This window comes from Centrocercus urophasianus, unplaced genomic scaffold (genome assembly GCF_019232065.1).
Source record: "Centrocercus urophasianus isolate 14NV4802_14NV808 unplaced genomic scaffold, USGS_Curo_1.0 seq_10, whole genome shotgun sequence".
In the NCBI taxonomy this organism is placed as follows: Eukaryota; Metazoa; Chordata; class Aves; order Galliformes; family Phasianidae; genus Centrocercus; species Centrocercus urophasianus.
In genome coordinates, this window is record NW_024884142.1 from 14,728,267 (window position 1) to 14,750,739 (window position 22,473).

Genomic DNA, 22,473 nt, shown 5'->3' on the forward strand with positions numbered 1-22,473 from the left:
ATGACTAAGCAGATAAGAAAACATTAAAGTTAACAATTTAATGTAGCCTTGTATCTGAAACAGATAAAACCCAACAATAGAAGAAAAGCGTGAATTCATGTAAAGTTCAAACAGCATATAGAAACAGTTTTCAGTTTTCACGAGATCTGGTAAATTTATTAACTTTTTTTTTCCCCCAAAGAGTTAAAAGTTTCTCTGTATAAGTAATTTTCAAACTGAATTGCAGAACAAGTATTGTTCACCAGATAGGTCCTGTACTGATCAGTTCTTCATCTCTTCACTATTTGAATGTAAATTTATGACTACTGTGGGCAGCTAATCTTCTCAACTGTTCTGTAATAAAATACGTTCCCCAGAAGCCAGAATAGAAGAAAAAAGCTTTTCCAGCCTTCCTCAGACAAAAGCTATTTATAAAACAAATGGAATCCATTGAGATTAGTATATTATTTAGTTTGTATACACTGATGCCTAAATAATCCTTCATAAATAGCCTTTCAAAAAAGAAAAACAGTATATGAGTACTACATACTAATATCAGATGATGATACCTCAGTTTAATACTAACACCTCAGTTAGCTAGAAATTAAGACATGCAGTGGCTGGACATTACACTGTTTGTGTATGATAACAGCACACAGCAAAATGTTGAGAGATAAAAGCCTTTTTTTTTTTAAACAATAACATAGCTTTGCATGCTTGCAATAAAAGAAAGTAATGGGAAAAATATCCATATGCCCCTACACATACGAATGTGGCGTTGTTGAATCTTCATATCTGCAGCACCAGAATTTTTTAAAGGTTTGTCAGCATCAATATAGGGATAACCAGACATCAGCAAGAAACTGATGTATCTTCACACACAAACCTCTTTGGTTGTTCTACTGCAGAACTTACCGTATACAAAAATGTAATCCTGAAGTTTAACATTACTTTAGGTGGCACTTCAGTTGAATTATTATTCCTGGTTAAAGCAGATTTATTTTAGTCCTTTTTTTTTTTTTTTTTTTTTTTTTTCCTCTACATATTAAAGAGAGTAGGGAAGTAGTGCAAAAAATATTCTCTTTACTTCCTACATAAAGATGACATAATTCTTAATGCAGAATATTTTTAATTGAAAAATGAAGCATAAGGATACTAGGCTGGAAAAGTGCTTTATTATTCTCACAACACTCACCAGAAACAACTACATCTTGCTCCCTAATAACTATCTCCATTTAGAAGCTAGTTTAGCACTATGAGGCAATAGTCACTATTTTTAACTACTCTGTATTTTAAAAGATGGCACACTGTAAAATTATCTTCACAGAAGATTGCACTACAGACATTACTGTTGCAAAATGAAGGAATTGGGTTTTAAAATTCTTTATTCATATCTGCTGATCTGAACTGAAGGAAGAAAAGGCAATCAACACAACAAATAGGATACAAAGATTTAAGACACATGTCTCTGACAAAAGATTCCCACATTTATGCATTTCACTGATACCCCATAAAATTTTCTGTGAAATTGGTGATGAAGAATAGCAGTAACATGCAGCTAATAATTCCACATTCCTTTTTTATCAACATGCTTTTGATGTTAGAACAATACTGTCTCATTGCCTGCAATACACTTCAAAATAATTTCTCTAAAAGTATTTACAGGCATTAATGATCTCCAGAAATTCAGGATGTCATCACTAGTACTCTGGTAAGAATCTTACTAGTTTGATGATAGTTGTTATTCTTTTTTTCATAATTACCTGCTAATATGTAATGGGTGATATTAGAAAAATTCTTTTTAGAAGATTAGATTGAGTTTATGTAATCCTATCACACCTGGTTATTGTGATAAAGACAGTCATTTTTTGTTTAATGTTATATTAAATAATGGGGAATGTTGTGCTTTAAAAAGCAGCTCTTTTTCTATGCTTTGCTCAAAGAAATTCTAGCTGCTTTGAAATTTAATGACAAACAGTATAGACTACCTATTTATCACTTATTTGTATAGGATAATGAGCATCAACAACCTGCTGTGCCAAAAACCATCTGTTCATCTATCTGAACACAGAAACACAGTGACCCTATTAACACTGAGGAAGTTGAGTTCGAGTTTCAGGTATCTCAGAATGCTCACCAGCTTTTTGTTATCAGTTTTTTAGGTAAGCTGCAATTATAGCTTCCTTCCCATAGATCCATACTGACATTGACTAGTTGGAAATGTAGAACAAAATGCTGATTTTGACTCATTTCATAGAAAAAATAACATCTGGGATTCTTCAGCCAGCAAGAACATTTGAAAAAGTAAGGATTAATAAAAGAGTTTTTCAATTTTACCTTCAGTTCATTTATTCAGATGGACAAAAGATTGTTGTTCTTCTTGACATGCTATGAAACACATGCATTCCTATTATTTATTTATTTATTTTAAGCTCATTATAAACCAACATAAGCAAATCTGAGAAATGAAATAGATGGCATTAGAACTTAAAGGTCCACACTACATACATCTCAGGATTATGAGGAGGCAGGATGGGGCGGTGGTTGTACTTTATTTTGGAGTATCTCTTGTCTAAACCCCTTGCCAGAATTCTCACTGTGCTGAACATTTACTTGCAATTTGAATGCACTACGCATGCTTCTGAACTGAAGCTCATCTTCCAGCTTAGTTTCTTCATGCCCTCTGAGATTGCTCCACGAAGCAAATTAAAGTATTGTAAACGTGGATAACCTAAAAAATCCTTCTGCTCCGAAAAGCCTTGCAACAACATCAAATATAATTTAATTGAAAACTAACAAACAAACAAACAAAAAAACAAATCACAACTGTATGCCAATAGAGCATCTTAAAATCAAATGCAACACACAATACTTTCTGTATTTAGGAAACATTTATTTTTCATTGTGTAAAAGTGTTGTTGCTTGATATGAGGTGAACTCCAATAATAATACTATTTTTGTTTAAAAAACAAAACAAACAAAAAAAGCCTTTACCTAGACACTGGGTTTCAGCTCCACTCCAAAGACCATTTGCCAAGCATTCTCTCACATGAGAACCAACTAATGTGTATCCTGTGTTACAGGTGAAAATTGCAGTGGCTCCATATACTGTTAAGGTTCCAATCTTATTTCCATTTGGTGGAGATGGAAGACCACCACAGGAGATAACTGGGGAAAAAAAAATAACAACAACAACAAAAAAAAACCAAATTGAAATATGAAAATGCTTTTCATAATTCCTTAGACTGGAAAACAATAGATCCCATTTTCTTAAAAAGTAAACGTAATATGAATAAATATAAAAGCTCTATTCAACAGTATTATTATGCATCAGGCTTAAAATTATGTTCAGTTTGGCAGTGCATGCCCTAAATCAGGAAACTGAGATGACTTCACATCTTGAAAGCAGTTTAAGTGCAATCTAGATGTCATGCTCTGAAGCAAGACATGAATGTCTGGGAAGGATGCGATTATATTCCATGCATACGTATTCCTGGATGTAAGGGCATGTAGAAAGAAGGTGTCTGCTTCTTTTAGGTTGTCTGATCAAGGACTATTTCCACTGTAACAAGGGATAAAAAAAAAGGGAGCCAGTGATGAGAACCAGGTCTGGTCAGTTACATCATGAGAGCTTGTGAGAATTCCAGCAGGGATATCTGATTGAGGACTTTAATCTGGGAGACAATCACAAGAAACAAACCTCTCAGTCACACTAATTGGTGAGCTAAGAAGCTACAGGTGCTATTTTCAAAAAGGATGAATCTCGCTGCTGAGGCAGACAGAAAAGGGTGTAAGAGGGTGGTTGTTTGCAACCAAGGCTAGTCAGTAGCACTTGCCTAGCCAAGCCCTGCAGATGATCACCACTGTTAGTCCTATGTTCATCTATTTTCTCATTAAATCTTTTCTTAACTATCTGTGCATTCACACTCCTTCTTGCACTTGTGCAAGACCATGTGCCAGCTCTGGCATGTATATATAAATATATATATAAAAATATATTTATAAAATAAAATATGTGTATTAAAAAACACAGCATATTCTGTAAACAAGTGAACTGCTTACCCTTACAGATTGGCCTTTCACTGCCTACACTCCAGGTTCCATTAGTCCTGCACTGTATGAGTCTTCGACCCAATAAATAGTACCCAGGACTGCAGCTGAGCATGACTTGAGCTCCGTACTCATTCAGTGACCCAGAAATCAGTCTCCAGACAACATGTTCTGAAAGCAGAGTCTCTATGCTGGGGCAAGTCACAGCTGTGAATAAATGATATGTAAATATTACCATCCCGCCACTACATTTCTTAACAGAATATATGTCTTACCATACTGGCAGAAGGCTTTTAATGAAAAACTGAGTGTTTTGTGTGCATTTCTGAAATACAAGTTTTAGGAAAAAATAATGAATATTATACAGTGAACACTGCAAATGAGCAAAAATGTATAGTACAGTTTCATTTAGAGATGCACTGGAAAAGCGATAGTCATGCTCTAACTTGATTTATTTAAACATTTCAGAGACAAAAAAGGCTTCAGGGATGTAAAGAAAAAGCAAATATTACTAAGTAATTTTTGCAAAAAAATTTTTTTTTCTCTCCATGCCATTCACTTTATGGAAGCTCTACTATTGTCATAAAAGCTGTCAATGCAGTCAAATGCTATTTAGTCTACAATCACATACTGTGGACATTCAGGAAAATTATTACATTACAGTTAGAGCATTTGAAAAAATAAAATAAAAACATTTATATGCTTTCAGAATGATTCATCTAGTTCCAAACTTCCTGCTATAGGCAGGGACACCTTCCACTGGGACAGGATGTTCAAAGCCCGATCCAGCCTGGCCATGAACATTATGGCAGGTGTTACAAACATAGAATAGCATAAGGGATCATATAAACTTACAGATGCAAAGATGCACACTCTTTTTCCTAAGCATTTTTTATACAGAAATATATAGATAATACTGTTTTATATAAAGTACAAATCAGTAAACATAATTACCAATTGAAATTGTAATTAAAACTGCTCATTTTAACATAATGATAATTTCCAGAAACTGGTAATTTTGAATTAGTGGAAAAGCAGAGAAGTTAATCTATAAATCCAGGCATATTTTCTACTCAAAGCATGAGCAAAATGGCCACTAATCAGAATAGTCACTACCAGAACAGCACAATTGACTAAAAAAATATTATAACATTGTCTTTGCAACTACAATTTAAATGTAACAAAAAAAATTTTTAGTAATGTGCTCAGCTTTTAATTTGAACTCTTCATAACAATTAATTATTTATAGTTTTCTTATTCTGGTGAACAATCATGAACAATCACATTCAGCAATTAATATTTTCCTAGAATCTAAATACCGTAAGACTGACTTCTGTTCTTCTACTGAGTTGGTCTCAAAAATAAGTCTCTGCTTAGTATGGTTTAAATTCATAAGTACCAATAAATTAAGAAGACTGGACAAGCCCTGCACAAAAAGAAACGATACATCTGAATTTTGTGTTTCCATCTAGGTACTTCTCTGTTTGCATTTTACAGTCTTTCTGATTTGAAAGCTCTCATTTCTCTTATATATTCTGCAGAAAGTGAGACATTAAAGAACTAAGCAAGAATAATTTTCACTAATTACTCACAAATAAAATCTAAGAATCAAGCTGTTACAGACTATTTCTGCATAATAATAAGATGATATTATCTTATTCAAAGGTGTGGAATGAAATTTAATTCATGCTATTTTCCCTTTTTAACTTGTCACTGCAAGAATCAGCACTTGTATTTCCAGAGCAGCTGATGAAACAATAAACAAATAAAAAATTCCCAAATGATTGTTCTTTTCTTTAACCTTAGAAGGAAAGAAACCATTGATTTTTCAAGATAATTTATATAAGAGTTACAAGTATATAAAAATGATTATAAGTAAGACAGCGTTTGTCAGCTGACTATATGTACAATTTAAAACCTTAAATTTGTAATTACACCCAACAACATTTCCTTTGTATTTGAGTACAAGCCAAATTATACTAGTTGCAGTAAAGGATATTAAAAGCATTTCGTGTGGCAAAGAGTAAGGAAAGAAATGCAAGCACCGATACTCATCTACAGTTTGAGACTCAAGTTACACAATTTATTCAAATTAGATATTTCTCCACTCTTTGGATGGAAAGTTCTTTGGAACTGTGTGTCCCTCTTCTGCCTTTACCAGCAAAAAGACATTAAGACTTCAGAAGGAAGTTTTAGCACATTTCTCACAGTGTCCTGTATTCATATAATAGGATACTATTTACATGGTCAGTCTCTAAAGAGGCCAGATTTAAAGTATTGCTTGAGAAAAGTTTTCAAATGGCTATACAGACACTCAGGCTTTGTATTACCAGAGAAACATTATAAAACAAGCTGTACTATTTCAACCTTCATTTTAATAGACCTGGGGTAAAAATGAATTCATTTGTTATCACTCACTTCTTTGTGCTGTGTTTGCTGCTCATCAGTCTCAGATGATTCTATCACTGGAGACTAAACAAATATATACTTCTAGTACCACAACTTTAAAGAAAGGTTATGAAGATTATCTAAGCTTTTTAGACCTTGCAGATAAGTAATCTTGAGTAACACACGCATGCCCTTGAACAGCAATCCATGTTGAAAATACTGACTGTATTTTAAGGTAGTTCACTAGTGTTTTTTACTTCAGCATTTGTCACTTTACTAAGTTTTAATTATTAAATATTAAGTAATATTTTACAAACTGAATAAAACTGAATAAACTTTTAGAAAAAAAAAGTATTAAAATCACTTAGGACTTACAAATATTAAATTAACGTTCATAATGTAGAAAGCTAAGCAAAACATTAGTAATTAAGCTCAGTTTATAGAATAGTCACTGTCTGGTAAGTTTCAATAGTTGCTAAAACACTGGCTGCTGTTTTTGTGTTTTTTTTTTTTTTTTTTTTTTTTTTTTAATCCAAGTTAATTTGTTTCTTCCCTCCAGAAAACAATCTGCTGATATTTACATTGATTAATTATTAAAGTTACGTACTTTATACCCTGTCAATTATTATTTTTTTCTATGAGAATAAAGTGTAGTTCAATGTACGAGACTACTGCTTTCCCTCTCTGCACAGTTCTGAACACAGAACATGCTCATGCGATCACAGATGACTTCAAATAATCCTTCTTATGTACTCAGTGGAACTGCTTATTTAGGCACTGTCCTTCAAGAAAGATGTAGATCAACTGGAGGCTGCCCAGAGAACAGTAATGAGAATCACCATTCCAAACCCAATGAAGAAACAACGAGAATGAATCACAACAAGACTGCTAACTCTATAGAAGAGTTGTCTGAATGTATTAGGTATAGATATCAGAGTGTTGAAATGAGTGGAGATGGGATTGCTTACGTGGAAAGAGGCCAGGGGCTGCCCTTGCCAAATACACTGATTTCTAGCTGATTCTGCAAAAGATCCACCACAGGACATAGCTGAATTCATCAGCAAATCTGGCAGCACCTCTGTGAAATGACTTTTAAGAGAAGAGGGGAATTTTTTGTTTTGAAAGAGTGAGAAACAGCAGTGCAAAAACCAGTCTGAGGAGAAAAAAAAAAAAAAAAGAAAAAAAAAAGAAAAAAAAAGAAAAAAGAAGAGGTACTCCAGGATCTAAAGCAGAGAATCTCATGGGGAAGACCACGACAGAATGAGGATAGTGTTCACTGTTTTGAATCAGTGCAGACAGATGGAGGTTAACCCAGTGCATGAGATGTCATGTTGCATAGCAAAGGAACCTGCATTATACTTTGCAGTTCTGACTGAAAACAAAAAGAAAGACTGAAGAACTCTTACCCTGTTTAGTTGTTTACACTATCAGTGTTTCAAAAAGTTTCTACAATTGATGTTTGTAACTTTATACAATGAAGATGGAAAACATTAGCCATAGAGAGATTTTAAGACAGATGTATTGAAAATAAACTTTATTATTATAATTTATTATTGTTGTTGCTATTATTAAACACATTTAATAGGTCACTTCTATTCTACTACATGCTGAATTACTGATATGTTCCTGACTGAACAGTTCAGCAGATAGGTACACTTAAAATCAAAACTTAATCACAGAAGATATTCCTGAACCAGTTTAAGGGAAATATGCTTGAGAAACACATGCCTACTTACATTTGCAGACAGGCGGCCTCCCTTTGTTGCTCCATAATCCATCTTCTTGACACACTGCTGTTGCTTGTTGACTAGACTCTAGCTTGAAGCCCTCATTACATTCATATATCAATCTACTGCCCAAAGTGAATTCATTACCTATAACTGAACCATTCCCAGGAGAATCAGGAATACCACAAGATACAGCTAGAAAGAAAGGAAGTAAAAGAAAAGGAAAGATAAAGGCATTTTCTCATATTGTGTTATTTTATGTTTGTTTAATATTGTCACAACACTGAAATAAATAATAGAGATTAGTAATTTTCACATAATCCATTCATAGCAACTACAATGATTTTCCCATGTTTATGACATTCCAATGAATGTGATAGTATTTGAAACTTTAATAAGTATTTTGAAATGTATCTCACATAGATGGACCTTCTATAAATCATTGTTTTGATATTGGTTGTGTAAACACTGGCAGAAATTTCAATACGGACTACAGGCAGCGGCTGCTTTGATATTCCAAATAATTTTAACTTTCGTTGCTCCTTCAGAATTTTTCTACAGACAACTACTTATACTTTTAAACTTACATTTAATTTGTTTTCTACTCAGTGACGTTTGAGTAGCATCTAGGTGCAGTTTTGTTTTGTTTTTTTTTTTCTTATTCATGATTATTTTTCTTAGATATATATTTTAGCACAGTGCGATATGTTTCATTTAACAGTATCTCACAATATACAATCCTGGTGTGGAATATAATTAGAAAAAATCAAGTCCAGTCACTTCTATGAAAAGTCCCCAAGGCAGGATTTCCTTTTGTGAAACATCTCTGCTCCCTTGATTCTGATAATGAAAAGAAGAAAGGCAACCCTTTGTTACCCCTATTCTTTTTAAAGCTATGTGCCTTGTGGCACTTCTAAGGGGAAATTCATAGTATCATTAGCTCTGAAAGAATATTTTCTGTGAAATGGCAACTTGTAGTTAAGGACATATCACAATATTCGAATGAATCTATTTAAAGGTATCATAAAAAAAAAACAAGATTTCTGTGTACATAATCATTACCTTGACTGTGACACACAGTGTATTGTTCTTCAGTAAATACACTGAATAAAACACAGCTTTAAAGATTTTTTTTCCTAAATATTTATCAATAAAAGGAGTAGTTTTGAAAATTAAAATGTCTGTTACATACACAGGCAATTTTAAAGAGCAATTCAACATTTTAGCAGTTAAAATGCCCTATAGGTAATTTTCTCCCATCCTGCTGTTACTGTTTTTTTGTTTGTTTGCTCTTAATAAAATCTGTATTCAAAAAGAAGAAATGTCTGTTAGAGATGAAAATAAATATTTAGAAAAAAGGAATTTGATTTTTCTTACCATCTACCCACTTTGATGTAAATGATTAATTTCACAACACTTTGTCATGGCACCATAAACAAAGTCTAAAATTTGTTTTCAATATTCCAAAGTTGTCACATTTGATGCATTTAAATTAATCACAACACAGTGCTTTGCATATAATTATAATAAGAAGAGGTAAGCATTATAAAATGATGAATGGTTAGTTCATTTCCCTTGTTTGCCTCCATCTGGAATCTGTCAAATTTCTAATAGAAATAGAACTGAAGGAACGGAACAAAATAAGCTGCTTCCTTTGTAACACAGATATCTTAGCACTTTTTGCATTCTAAACAGGACTGCTCTTCTCAAAATTGAGTATTTCTCTCTCAAGTGGTAAGAGCTGACCCCCCTGCCACTAGAAACAGTAGAAACAGGACAGAGAATGGATGGAAATGTGATAAGTAAGGGGTTCTAGAGACCCACTTTCTACTTTTAATCATGTTAGAGAAAGTGGAAAAGCAGAGGGGTAAAGGCAAGTTTTGCTGTGTCTGGGTACAAGCCTTTCTATTAGTAGTTGTTCCCCCAGATCTGATCACAATAGTAGTGACCATGGCTTTTCATGGCTCTGATGCATTTAAAATAAGAGTCTGTTTTAATTCTCCATCTACTCCCCTGATGACTAACTTGATTGCTCACCTCCAACTAGAACACTCTTGAGCCTTAGTCACGTAAGTAGAAATTCTACACTTACAAAATGTTTATTTGCCTGCTGAACTGACAGAAAGCTAAACTGTCAATCCTTCTTACTACTTCATAACCTAACCATAACTACATCAACCTAATTACATTGTACATCAACCAGAATAGCTCACAAAATTAGCTAGATTAATTACAACAGACCTTAGGTAGATAGGGATTGACTTTGTTATTTTTCCCATTTTCTAGAGTTACTTGAGACATTCTTAGGTCTTCAAGACAAGACAGGTTCAGTGGATAACACAGGAGGTTGTGCCTTTTTGGACCGGTAGCTGGAGAACAGGCAAAATATCTCTGGACACATCAAATGACACTAGACTTCTGTGTTTAAGCAAATTTATCAAAATCTTGGCTCATATACAGATGCTTGAACAGAATTGCATTCTCTACTTTCCAAACTTTCTGACAAAGCTCTACAGATAGTCAGCATTCCAGGTTCTTTACTACAGTGTCCCTGAGCTTCCAGTTCCTCTACCCAGCTACTTAATCTAAATAGACTTTTCAGTAAACCCAAAAGCAGCATGTGTCCTTGAACGAATCTCACAAATCCCCCACACAGACTATTCCATGATTTTGTTACCTTCAGAAAGGTCAAATAGCATCATATGCTATTAAATATTACAGGATTCCAGATTTCCTGGAGTCTGGAAACATGGACACACAGATATTGCTTGTAGCGCACTGGAAGTCTCAGCTGCTTTCTGGCCTGGTATGAGCGAAGCCCCACGGCCTCACCCAGGCATGAAAATGCTTGTTCATCCTGAAGAAATTCTTAGCGGCAAAATCACTCCATATAAAAAATGTCAACTGTACTCCTTCAAGTTCTCTAGTTTTAGCCAAGCAGAATACTCCAAACAGAGTAATAAACATCATATCAAGTGTCAAGTGGAAATACAGCTGATGCTGCTGTTAGAAATAGCAGAATTGTTCTTGCTAGGAAGCTTGCCAGAAACAAAAATATCTGTCTTGAAGGATACATGAATCACTTCAGTTAACATTCTACAAACTGAAAACAGGTTTTAATTAAAGAAGTTCTGACAAGCCTTATGTATAGATGTTACAGCCATCTGTTTATATAAACGAAATGATCTATAAGCAGGCATTTTTTGAACAGGCAATATATGTATCACATGAATAGAATTGTCAGCCTTTCTCCTCTCCCCCGAAGACTCGATCTTATTTGACCTACAACTCTTTGGACTCCAATAACTGTTCACCACTCACTGATTAATCTGTGAAATAGTATTTGTAAGAAAAAAAAAGAACTGTGCTTATCTGCTCCATATTATTTTATGTTACTACTCTTGTCTATAATTTTTTACAAACATCAATGAGTTTTAAGAGATACCCAGAAAAGATAAAGTAGAAACAATCTATCTCCAGAACACAATAAAAACAAAACAAAATGACCCCCTCCCCCCAAAAAAAATTAGTTACGAATTTAAAGCACTACTGAAAATTGCTGGATTTTTATGAAATCATAGAATCATCGAAGAATCATCAATCAAAATGTTCTGCTATACAACACAATGAGTATTCAAAATGAATTTTTCATTTGGGTGGGTTCTGATTCCACCATTCTAGTTATTACTATTTCAGTTCAACTCGCCTTAAGAACGCAAGTTGATACACACTTGCATGAACTCCTGATGTCAATGTGTCTTTTGACACACAGTAGTATTTATAATGTTGGATCACTGTTCTGTGAAATATTACTTGCAATTAAATTATTGAAGCATGCTCAATAAGGAAACATATCTCACCTCGGCAGATTGGCACAGGAGAATCCCATTCATACATGCCATTCTGGTGACGTCTACATGTTGCATTATTCTGACCAATCATTCTATACCCAGGTTTGCAGTAATAATGAACTTTACTTCCAGCAGGACCACCTGTTTTATTTACAATTCCACCATTCCTCAAGGTAGGGTTTAGGCTGCAATAGGGAGCTAAATGCAAATAATAAGAAAATTAAAAATATATATATACAAAATTTGCAAATTTCACATTACTTAAGACAAATATAAAGCAATAAAATTAGTATAAAATACTTTACATTAATCTTGGAATTCTTACTGTAGATTCAGAGTTCAGCTGAAGTATTCTGAAGTTTAGACACATAGGTTATACCTGCAAAATACTTCATGCTGTTTCGCATTGGGAAGCTGCAACCAGGAAATATATGGTTTGTTCAGCAAGTCATTCAAACCTAGTAAACAATCTACTTTGAAGACGATACATTTATAAATATAAAATTATTCATTGAGCAACTGAACATAAAAAATACTTTTAAGCTTTTTATTAAAAGAACAACAGCACAGACATTTAGGTAAAAAAACATTTTTCTTAATATGATTAAAAAATTAAATATCAAAGTACAGCAGAAGAAATCAACAGATGCATTTTTCTCAAATTAAAATTTCTGTAAATTTTGTGCACAAATTTCCCACAGTTATTACACAACAACTATTTTATAGGTTTTGCTGTTGTCTTCTTTTTAAAAATTTTTTATTTTTCCAAAATAATCTAATACAGGCAAGTATAGCTTCTGAAATACAGAATTTACAGACATGAACCAGCAGTGTATGCTTGCAACTCGGAAGGCCAGCTATATCCTCAGCTGCATTAAAAAGGGGTGGACAGCAGAGAGAGGAAGGTTATTGTCCCCCTCTACTCGGCTCTTGTGAGGCCCCATCTGCAGCACTGCATCCAGGCCTGGGGCCCCAGTACAGGAAGGATGTGTAGCTCTTGGAATGGCTCCAGAGGAGGGCCACTAAGACGATCAGAGGGCTGGAGCACCTCTCCTACTGGGAAAGGTTGAGGGAAATGGGATTGTTTAGCTTGAAGAAGACTCCGGGGAGACCTCATTGTGGCCTTCCAGTACAGGAAAGGGAGCATGTAAACAGGAGGGAGAATGGCTGTTTATATGGGTGGATAGTGATAGGACAAGGGGGAATGGTTTTAAACTGAGACAGGGAGGTTTAAGTTAGATGTTAGGAGGAAGTTTCTTCACTCAGAGGCTGGTGACACACTGGAACAAGTTGCCCAAGGAGGTTGTGGATGCCCCATCCCTGGAGGCATTCAAGGCCAGGCTGGATGTGGCTCTAGGCAGCCTGGTCTAGTGGTTAGTGACTCTGCACATAGCAGGGGGGGTTGAAAGTAGATGACCATTGTGGTCCTTTTCAACCCAGGCCAGTCTATGATTCTATGAGTTCTCAAGCACTAATTAATTTTAAGTATCCCAAAAGAAAATTAGAATGATGAGGCCTAATCATAATTTTCCATTTGGACAATGGGAAACTATGCCAACAACAGCCTCTCAGTACTGCAATTCTAAACAGAAAATATTTGCTGTATGTTCTGTGACCTTAATGTTACATGCTGAAATGCAAGCTACAGTAATTTCATTTGCAGGAGTGTATTCTTGATACTTCAATAGTTTAAATCAGGCACATAAAATCAATCCCAATTTCTGAGCATTCTGTAATATAAATCATATATATTTGGGTAATTCATGCTTAAAGAAGTTACTTAATGTAGCTCAGATCCATCTCCCTGGTCGTATAAAAATCTTCGCCAATGACATTTTAAAGTATTGACAGTAGGTAGCTAGTAGATCAGTAACAAATGATAATACTTAAAGCATTGCCTGTTGACCTCATCCATGCAAAAGTCCTACCAAAACTCATAGGATTCTGTGCTATGGCAATGAAATAGAAACAGAAAAGGTTGATAGTCAAACAATAAGCCTAATTTTGTCTTACTATTTCTAAACTACATATATTCTGAAAAAAAGGAAAGCATTTGAATTTTTTTTTTAATCTATTTCCTTCTTAATATACAGATAAGTAAGTATTTATTTGCACCTCCAACTGAACTCCCCTCAGAGTCCAGCATAAAGCATACAGAACATCTTCTAAGATTAGAAACTGACATACTAACTAAAGGACCACAGACAAGGTAATAAATAAAAAGTACCCAAAGATCTGGAGGGCAAACGAAATACTTGAAAAATGTCAGATTGAAAACTACAACCACTGTCAGCTGAGTTCAAATTCTGAACTTAAATAGGATTCTCGGCAGTGTGCTCATAAAATACTGCAGTATTGTGTCAGAGGCCAAAAGGATAAAATGTTTTTCCTTCCAGCCAGTTTCTAAGAGAGGATCTTTCTTGGAACTTCAGGCTTAGGTGATAATAGCTGGTCATGGTTTTGTGATTTTTGATTTTTGGTATTCCACATCATAACATCATGTGAGGCACTGGGAGTTTACCTGTTAATGCTCAAGTTCTGTGTACCTGTCCAGAAGAGAAGAAGAACATTCCCAGGGGACTCTGCAGTCACAGAGAGGAGATATAATTCCTGGCAAGGTCACCTGATGCGTTTTTTTTTCATCCGCTCTTCTTCACCTCCCTGCTGCTCAACCAGACTGTGCACCTCACCTCAGTGTTTTGGTGAGGCCTATCCACCTTTTGGACATTCTCTCCCTCATTATATTTGATTTATTAGTTTCAATTCTGATTATACTGTATTATAGTATGCTATCTCGCATTCCAATACTGTATTTAGTAAATTAGTTTGTCTCTCCTCAGATTGTTGCCACTGTTTTTAATTATTTTGGGGTCCCCTGTTCCCTTTTTCAGAGGCGCGGGTTTTGCAAAATCCCTCCGCTCCACTGGTCACGGAACTGGCCCAAACCAGCCCATAAACCATTGACATAGCTGTAATGACATAAGATTGTACTCATTTAGGAATTATTTTTCCAAATGGCATAGCATCCACATTTTTTAAAGCTTCTTAAACACCAGTGGTTTTTACAAGGCAACATGCAGAACATTTTCAGCTCACTTAAAATCATAATGTCAATTTGCCACTTTCAACTGAAGACCAACAGGGAAATAACTACACAACTGAAAAAACATCACTGATTTTGAATTTCCAGAACCATAGTTTTCCTTTCACGAGGAAATTTTCTTAGGATCTGAAACATATTACTGGAGCACTGAAATTTTTTTTCAAAGCTGTTTACAGTTTTTTATCTAAGGGATGATCAATTAAAAAATTTCCAATTCAATATTATTTGTTTTTAAATTGGATGCCCACCTGTCCTAGTTGTTTTCATAAATCAGTCTTATAAGTAATAATAGAATCACAGAATGAAAGAATCATAGAATCACTGAATGGCTCGGGTGGGATGGGACCTTAAAAGCCGTCCAGTTTTGACCTATATGTCTTGAATAGTTGTCACACACTAAGACCTCGGTTATTTATTTTAACTCAATAATTTATTAACTCAATAACTTATTTTAGAAAAGGATCTTAATTCACAGATGTGTCATTGATTATTAGTCTAATAAGTTACACTAAGAACAGACCTATAAGTTAAATAATGTTTTGAATATAGACTTAGCAATTAAATACTGCTCTATGTTTGAAATTATAAATCAACAAAAAGCTTTCCCTCAAATCTCATTACCTTTCTTTAGCTTATATCCTGTTTATTGACAAACTACTGTTCTAACTTTCAGTTTTTGTCTTTATCACCGTATTACCAAGAATCTTGTGTACTTCAGTGCTGCTACTGTTTTAACACCAATGATGCCGAAGTTTACCATCATTCACACTTTATAGATGAGAAAATAGACATAGGGACTTAAGTGATTAGGTAAGGTCACAAAAACCAAACAAACCTCTTCCAATTTCTAAAATAGCTCCTTAATTAATGGACCAACCATTCCATACATTAGTTGAGTTTAAAATATACAGAATGAGAAAGAAAGACAATACTCAACTAAGCAACAAAAAGAGTTGGGATGTCATTCTAATTCTTCTGCAGTTTGTTTTTAAATCTGACATGTAAGCTGTACGAAAACAGCAATGTAAATTTGTAAAGATCAATTCCTTCTTTAGTGTTGAAGTTGTGAATGGATCTTCAAAAGAAACATCTAAATAGCCTCCTACTTATGGTACAGATTTTCTTATCACTGCTTTCAACAATTATGGATGATTCTGTTTATATTGCTCTAAATTCAAAGCCCTATATGAACTTCCATTTTGTGACTTTTCTGCTGCACTTATTACAGCAAGGCACCGACAAAAATTTTAGAAACAGCGAAAGAAACAAAAGCCCAATAAACTTCTGTCACCTCTAACAAGCAACTGGAAAACGTAAAACCAAAACCAAGTCAATCAATGGCCTTTGCTTTTCAAGTAAAATGGATAGAAAATACCAACATTTGTTTAATCAGTACAAATATTAAAAAACAAGTAAAAATGAATGGTGAAGAATTCATTTTCTTGCAATAATACATGAGGCTACAATAACACAATAAAGATAAAATAGGTATGTATGGTGGAGTTTTAATATATATACTGGCAGTTCACAATTTAACTAAGTAATCACTTGCCTTATTTATTCTTCAACAAAAAACAAAAGTTAAACAAAAGCCTGTACACATCATACAGGCAATGTAAATTTTCAAGGTAGCAAGTGAAGTGCCCTTCTCAATCACCATCTCTCTGGAAGGCGTGTCAAGTACTGTGCAGAAGTATAGGAATTATGACTGTAGTGTCCTTTCATTCATTCACCTCACTACAACTCAAAATAAATCACTGACCTCTTCATTTTTTTTTTATTTTTATTTTTTACACTGTTTATGGTAGCATGCTTGTGTAGAGATCTGCATGTGAGCTTATAAATTAGTGAAGCAAAAAAAGTCCAATGGTTATGCAGGTAGCTTTCCAAGCCATTTTGCAGGTTCAACTCACGTAGAGTTTCCTAGAAAGTGCTCAGTAAGTTCCAATTTACACAATCATAGATTGTCCCCATTTATACCTAAATAACCTATTTAGGTATAACCCAGCTTTGCCAGGAAGTCAACTTCCAGCACTATCAGAAAAAAAAAAACAACAAACAAACAAAAAAAAAACCCAACCTATTAAAAAAAAAAAAAAAGTATTTTTTTTGCAATTGCTTTCAGTGATTTTATTATCAGATCTCTTTCAAAGAAAAAAAAAGAATTTCTTCCCTACAACTGCATAAAATGCTTCCTCTCCTTGTTAGTTCAATGTTGAAAAGTGTTATATGGATTAAGGTTATGCTAATACCTCATTAATATGTCAAAGCCCTAAAAATAATACTCTTCTGCAGTAATAGTATAGCTCTTCTCTACTATTATTTAGCAAAAAGTCTGGAACTACAAGACAGAATACAGACAAGTAACTTTAGAGAAATAGCTTACACATGCAAGGTTGTATGCTAAAGTAAACACTGAACATTCTTCTGAAAATTCCTGCACTCTAAAGAAGAACATTTATGACAATAGTGCAATTTGCAAAATGTTGTGTACAAGCATAGCTGGAGAAAAAGGAGAGGGTTTTGGGGAGCAGTAATTCACTTCAATAGGTCCTTCATTACAAGAAAGCCTTCTGGCTCAGACACAGCTGCCATGGTATCAATAGCCTTTTTGGAATCTTGTATTTTTCCTTCCCTCATTAATATTCAAATCCAATTGTTTATGCTGCCATTCACTATTACTCTTCTTTCTTGATGATTATTTTCATTGAATCTCATTTGAAACATACAGAAGTTTAAAGAATAAAAGCAGGCACTGGCTGCTACTGGGGCAGAAAATGCAAAACAGTTGTTTGTTCCTAAAACATTGCCATAAGGATTACATATTTCTCTTCATTTCCCAAACATTATTATTAGCTGTGGCTAGTGCCATAATAATTGATGAAGTAAGCACAGAAAAAACGTTTGTTTTTTTTTTTTAACACATAAAGTTATAAAATAATTTCTCATTCATTAAAAATCAATCACAGAATTTGATATTTACAAAATAAATTCATGACGTGATCTCTATTCTTGTAACACTTGTATTACTTTCTCACTGTAAATTCATAATAGAAGGCTCACTCCCCACAAAACTTGCATTCAGTCCCCTCACCAGCTTTATTGCTCTTCTCTGGACACACTCCAGGGCCTCATTGTCTTTCTTGTATGAGGGGCCCAAATATGAACACAGAACTCAAAGTGTGTCCTCATCAGGGCTGAGTACAGAAGACTGATCATTTCCTTGCTCCTGCTGGGAACACTATTTCTGATAGAAGCCAAGATGCCATTGGCCTGCTTGGAAACCTGGGTACACTGCTGGCTCATGTTCAGCCAAGCATCAACCAGTGTGCTTGAAAACAACGTCCTTTCCCCCAGTCCCTCAGTTTTGGTTTGTCTTTCATTATACTCCAAATGCTTCTTGCAAGATGAAGATAAAGCTTTCTATAACTAGTCCTTTTTCTCTGACCATTTACTAACTGTTCATAGTCCTCAAGTTCACAGAATCACAGAATTGCAGGGGTTGGGAGGCACCTCAAGAGATCAACTCCAACTCCCCTGCTAAAGCAGGTTCTCTACAATAGGCTACACAAGTTCCCAGAATAATAAACATGTTTATGGTCTTAGCTCAGCTTGCTTCTTTCAGCAACAGGAGGAACTTTCCAGAGATGATGTTGAAAGTGTATGGATGATAGAGGACAGGAGAGAATTATATGCAAATCATCTCCCTATATAGTGTGCCATTTAGCATTTATTTAGCATGCCTGAATGGGATATATTTGGTACTTGGAAAAATATAAAATATTCATAGCATTCTTCTCTTAATTTATATGGACAATTTTTAGCCACCAAATTAACACGCACTCACACATTGTTAATCAAGTCTAAACACAGAAAAAAGCAAATGTTAACAACAGAGAGAGAGTAATTATCACCTCTGTCTCTCTCACACACTATTTACATCATGTTAAGTGATGGCTAAACCAAGCCTCCCAGGAGCAGCGTCTTCAATGGGTATGTGTGACAACATTAAAAAAAGATACAAGCAGAATAAGAGCAAGTATCTCTACAGATTGTAACCACAGAATCACAGAGGTTGGAAGGTACTTCTAGAGACCACAGTCCAGCTGCTGCTAAAGCAGGTTCCCTGAAGTATATTGCACAGGAAAGCATCCAAGTGTGTTTTGCTAATCTCCGGAGAAAGAGACTCCAAAACGTCACTGAGCAGCCTGTTCCAATGCTGTCACCTCACAGTAAAGAAGTTCTTTCTCATGTTCGGATGGAACTTATTTGAGTACATTGCCCCTTGGACTTTCACTGGACACCACCAAAATGAGTCTGGCATCATCCTCTTGACACCTGCCCTTTAGTTATTTATAAGCACTGATAAAATCCCCTCTGTCTTCTCCTCTCCAGAACTTACAGTCACAGATCTCTCACCCTTTTCTCAAAAGGGAGAAGCTTCAGGCCCCTAATCATCTCTGTCTCCCTTCACTGGACTCCTTCTAGGAGATCCCTGTCTTTCTTGAACTGAAGAGCCCAGAACTAGACACCATATTCTAAATGTGGCCTCACCAAGGCAAAGTAGAAAGGGGGGGGGGAGGGGAAGATAACCTTCCTTGGCCTCAGCCTGCTGGCCATGCTTTTTAATGCACCAAAGGATCACACTGGCCTTCTTGGTCACAACTGCACACTACTGGTTCATGGCCAACCTTTTGTCCACCAAGAACCCCAGGTTCTTCTCTGCAGAGTTCTCCTCCAGCAGGTCAGTCCCCAACCTGTACTGATGTACGTAGTTATTTCTTCCCAGTTTCATCACGCTACATTTGCCTTTGTTGAACCTCATAAGGCTCCTTTCACCTTTCCCAGCTCTCTAGGCTAAGGGCTGCCTTTGTACATCTGGGGCTCTTACACTCCTGGCACCATACACACCTCATCAGCCACTCTCTCATGAGGGCTGAAGGCTTCTGGCTGGTCTGTCCTCACTCTGGATTCTCCTCAGTTTCACAACCATGTGGCACATCTTGAGCCCCGGCACTGCTGTAGAACATGCTTGCATTGGAGTTGATCACAAAATATAATTTAATGGAAATCATTAACAGTTACCTGAGTAACGGATCTTGAATCCTTTCTTGCTGGTTGCATGATCAGTTGACCAGCGAAGGTACAGCTGATTCATTTTGCTTGTAAAATTCAGTTGTCCAGTATGATTTCCACTTAAAGCAACCAGTAAAGGGCTTTGTCCAGAAGAACCTTCAGAGGTCAAAAATATAAAAATTTTAAAGCAATATCAATGTTATTAATCTTTTCCATACTAGTTGAACTGAGAATGTGAATATGTAAGGAAAGAATAGGAAACCTTATGACACATTTCAGTGTTTTAAACTGTTTTTAACAGTTTTGTTACAGTAGATATATACTAGAGTTCTGTACCATTAAAAGATAATTTGTTTACTATAGCATTTTTTAATGTAAAAAAGATTACTTCATGTTGCCACGAAGTAACATGCATGATGCTGGAAAAAAAAAAAAAAAAAAAGTGTCCTGGCACCAAACTGCTATATCTTCACCACAATAAAACCCTAGATGCAGTAATAATGATTTGGGGAGGTTTACATAACATAACAACACACCAATGGAAGGAAAAAATGTGACAAGCCAATCTCCTTTTAAATGCTTTTTAAAACATGAAACAATACCTTCCTCCATACAAAGGTTATCGTTTCTCCAGCCTAACTTCTTTTAATATGCTTACTATGTTGTTTACTCTGTTTTATCATGTTTTGGAAAGCTAAGTTCAACCAACGCTATCTTGGTCACAACAGACATTTCAAATAAATAGGTTGCTTATTTTCATTTTTGCTGAGCCTTTATTAGCTGCAGCCTGATCAGTCCTTCACAGAATAAGAGAATTGTAGTGGGTGGAAGGGAAGCCACAGAAAACCGTAAAAATTTAGCTTACTAGTCTTTTAGAACTGCATTTCAGTTACCACTGTGGCAATGATACAGTTAAATAAATATCAATAAATAAACTCTAAGTAATAAAAAATACACAAAATAAGAATAAATAAGCACAAATTTAGGTGCAGGTTGCCTAGCGCACCCTAATTTAAATATTTGTGTTTATGATTAGAGGTAGTGTCTGAGGATTACACTGTAGGATAGACAATAAGGACTGCTGAGGTTAATTCCTATTTTTGCTGAAAATAATGATTTAGAACATGTCAATTCATTTATTTTCTCTGTGCTTCACTCTAGACAGTAAAATCTGCTTAATACAATTTAGTCAGCTCATGAGGTACTATTATAGCTCAGAAATTCTCAAATAAAGGGGCTAAAAGAGTATTATTGCAAATAAAAATCTACCATACATGAATAAGTGAGACTCCTTCCTCTCTAGTGATGGTGAAATTAGAGTGCAGCATGACATGCTGAGTAGTCATACCACATTTTTCAGACACTGGAAGATCAGAGGAGTGGTGCTTAATTTTCACTTTCTGGACCTTGCCAGAAGGCAGATTTTCAGCTGACATCCAGGCAATTAAGCATCAAGACCTAGGTATTCCTGAGTTTGATTCATTATTAGCATTTCAGAATTTGTCTACAGAAAAAACATACACTTAATCTCTAGGGTGCTGACAGGCTTTCCTGAATGTTAGGTAAAAGTTAGGTTTATTTGGGGAAAAAAGATCAAAGAATATTTGCTGTATTAAATAAGTACTGTTCAGTATAAATAGCCTTAATGGAGCGTTTTCAAGTTCAAAAGTCCTTGGTAATTATATTCATAGTACATCTATGGCTTCTCTGGCTTAGAATATAGATGGGATTTCCTAGAGCTCTGACTGATAATTGGGAGAGGAAATGGCTAATCATAGAACCATAGAATCACAAGGTTGGAAACAACCAATAAGATCATCTAGTCCAACTGTCTTCTCATTACCACAGCTACCACAAGCTACTAAACCATATCTCACAGCTCCTCATCCAGACGCCTCTTGAACACTGCCGGGATGGTCTTATTGCTCTCAGCTGACCAGAGTGGCCTCATTAATGGAATGCTAAGGCACCATAATTCACAATATAGTGACTCAGGCATACTCACTATTTTCCTTTTTATTCCAAAGTTGCCTTATAAAGTCATCAGAGGTCTGTACCTCAGTGAATGTTATTTCTCTAACATTTTTCCTGTCAATCTTTATGTCATTTCTATGTCACATTCAATGATATATCTTGATCTGAGTTAGAAAAAACATTTCAGTTACACTGATTTAAACAAAGCTATACTGTTTTGGACCACATTCAGTAGTAGGATATGATCTATATTTACTGCAAAATTTAGCAAAACATAGAAATAGCTAAGCCAGCTCTGGATGAGCTAGCCTGAGTTATATCCATA

The 22,473-nt window shown here is 35.1% G+C and overlaps 1 protein-coding gene across 1 annotated transcript in view; it reads right to left on the reverse strand.

Moving 5' to 3' along the window:
- CSMD1 (CUB and Sushi multiple domains 1) overlaps nucleotides 1-22,473 on the reverse strand; it is a 988,742-nt gene that overhangs the window by 52,312 nt on the left and 913,957 nt on the right. Inside the window, exons 48-52 of the mRNA XM_042815127.1 lie at nucleotides 20,184-20,330; nucleotides 12,005-12,193; nucleotides 8,154-8,339; nucleotides 4,042-4,236; nucleotides 2,974-3,147 (exon numbers count right to left, since the gene is read on the reverse strand). Coding sequence (XP_042671061.1) covers nucleotides 2,974-3,147; nucleotides 4,042-4,236; nucleotides 8,154-8,339; nucleotides 12,005-12,193; nucleotides 20,184-20,330 — 891 coding nt within the window. The remainder of the gene's footprint in view (nucleotides 1-2,973; nucleotides 3,148-4,041; nucleotides 4,237-8,153; nucleotides 8,340-12,004; nucleotides 12,194-20,183; nucleotides 20,331-22,473) is intronic.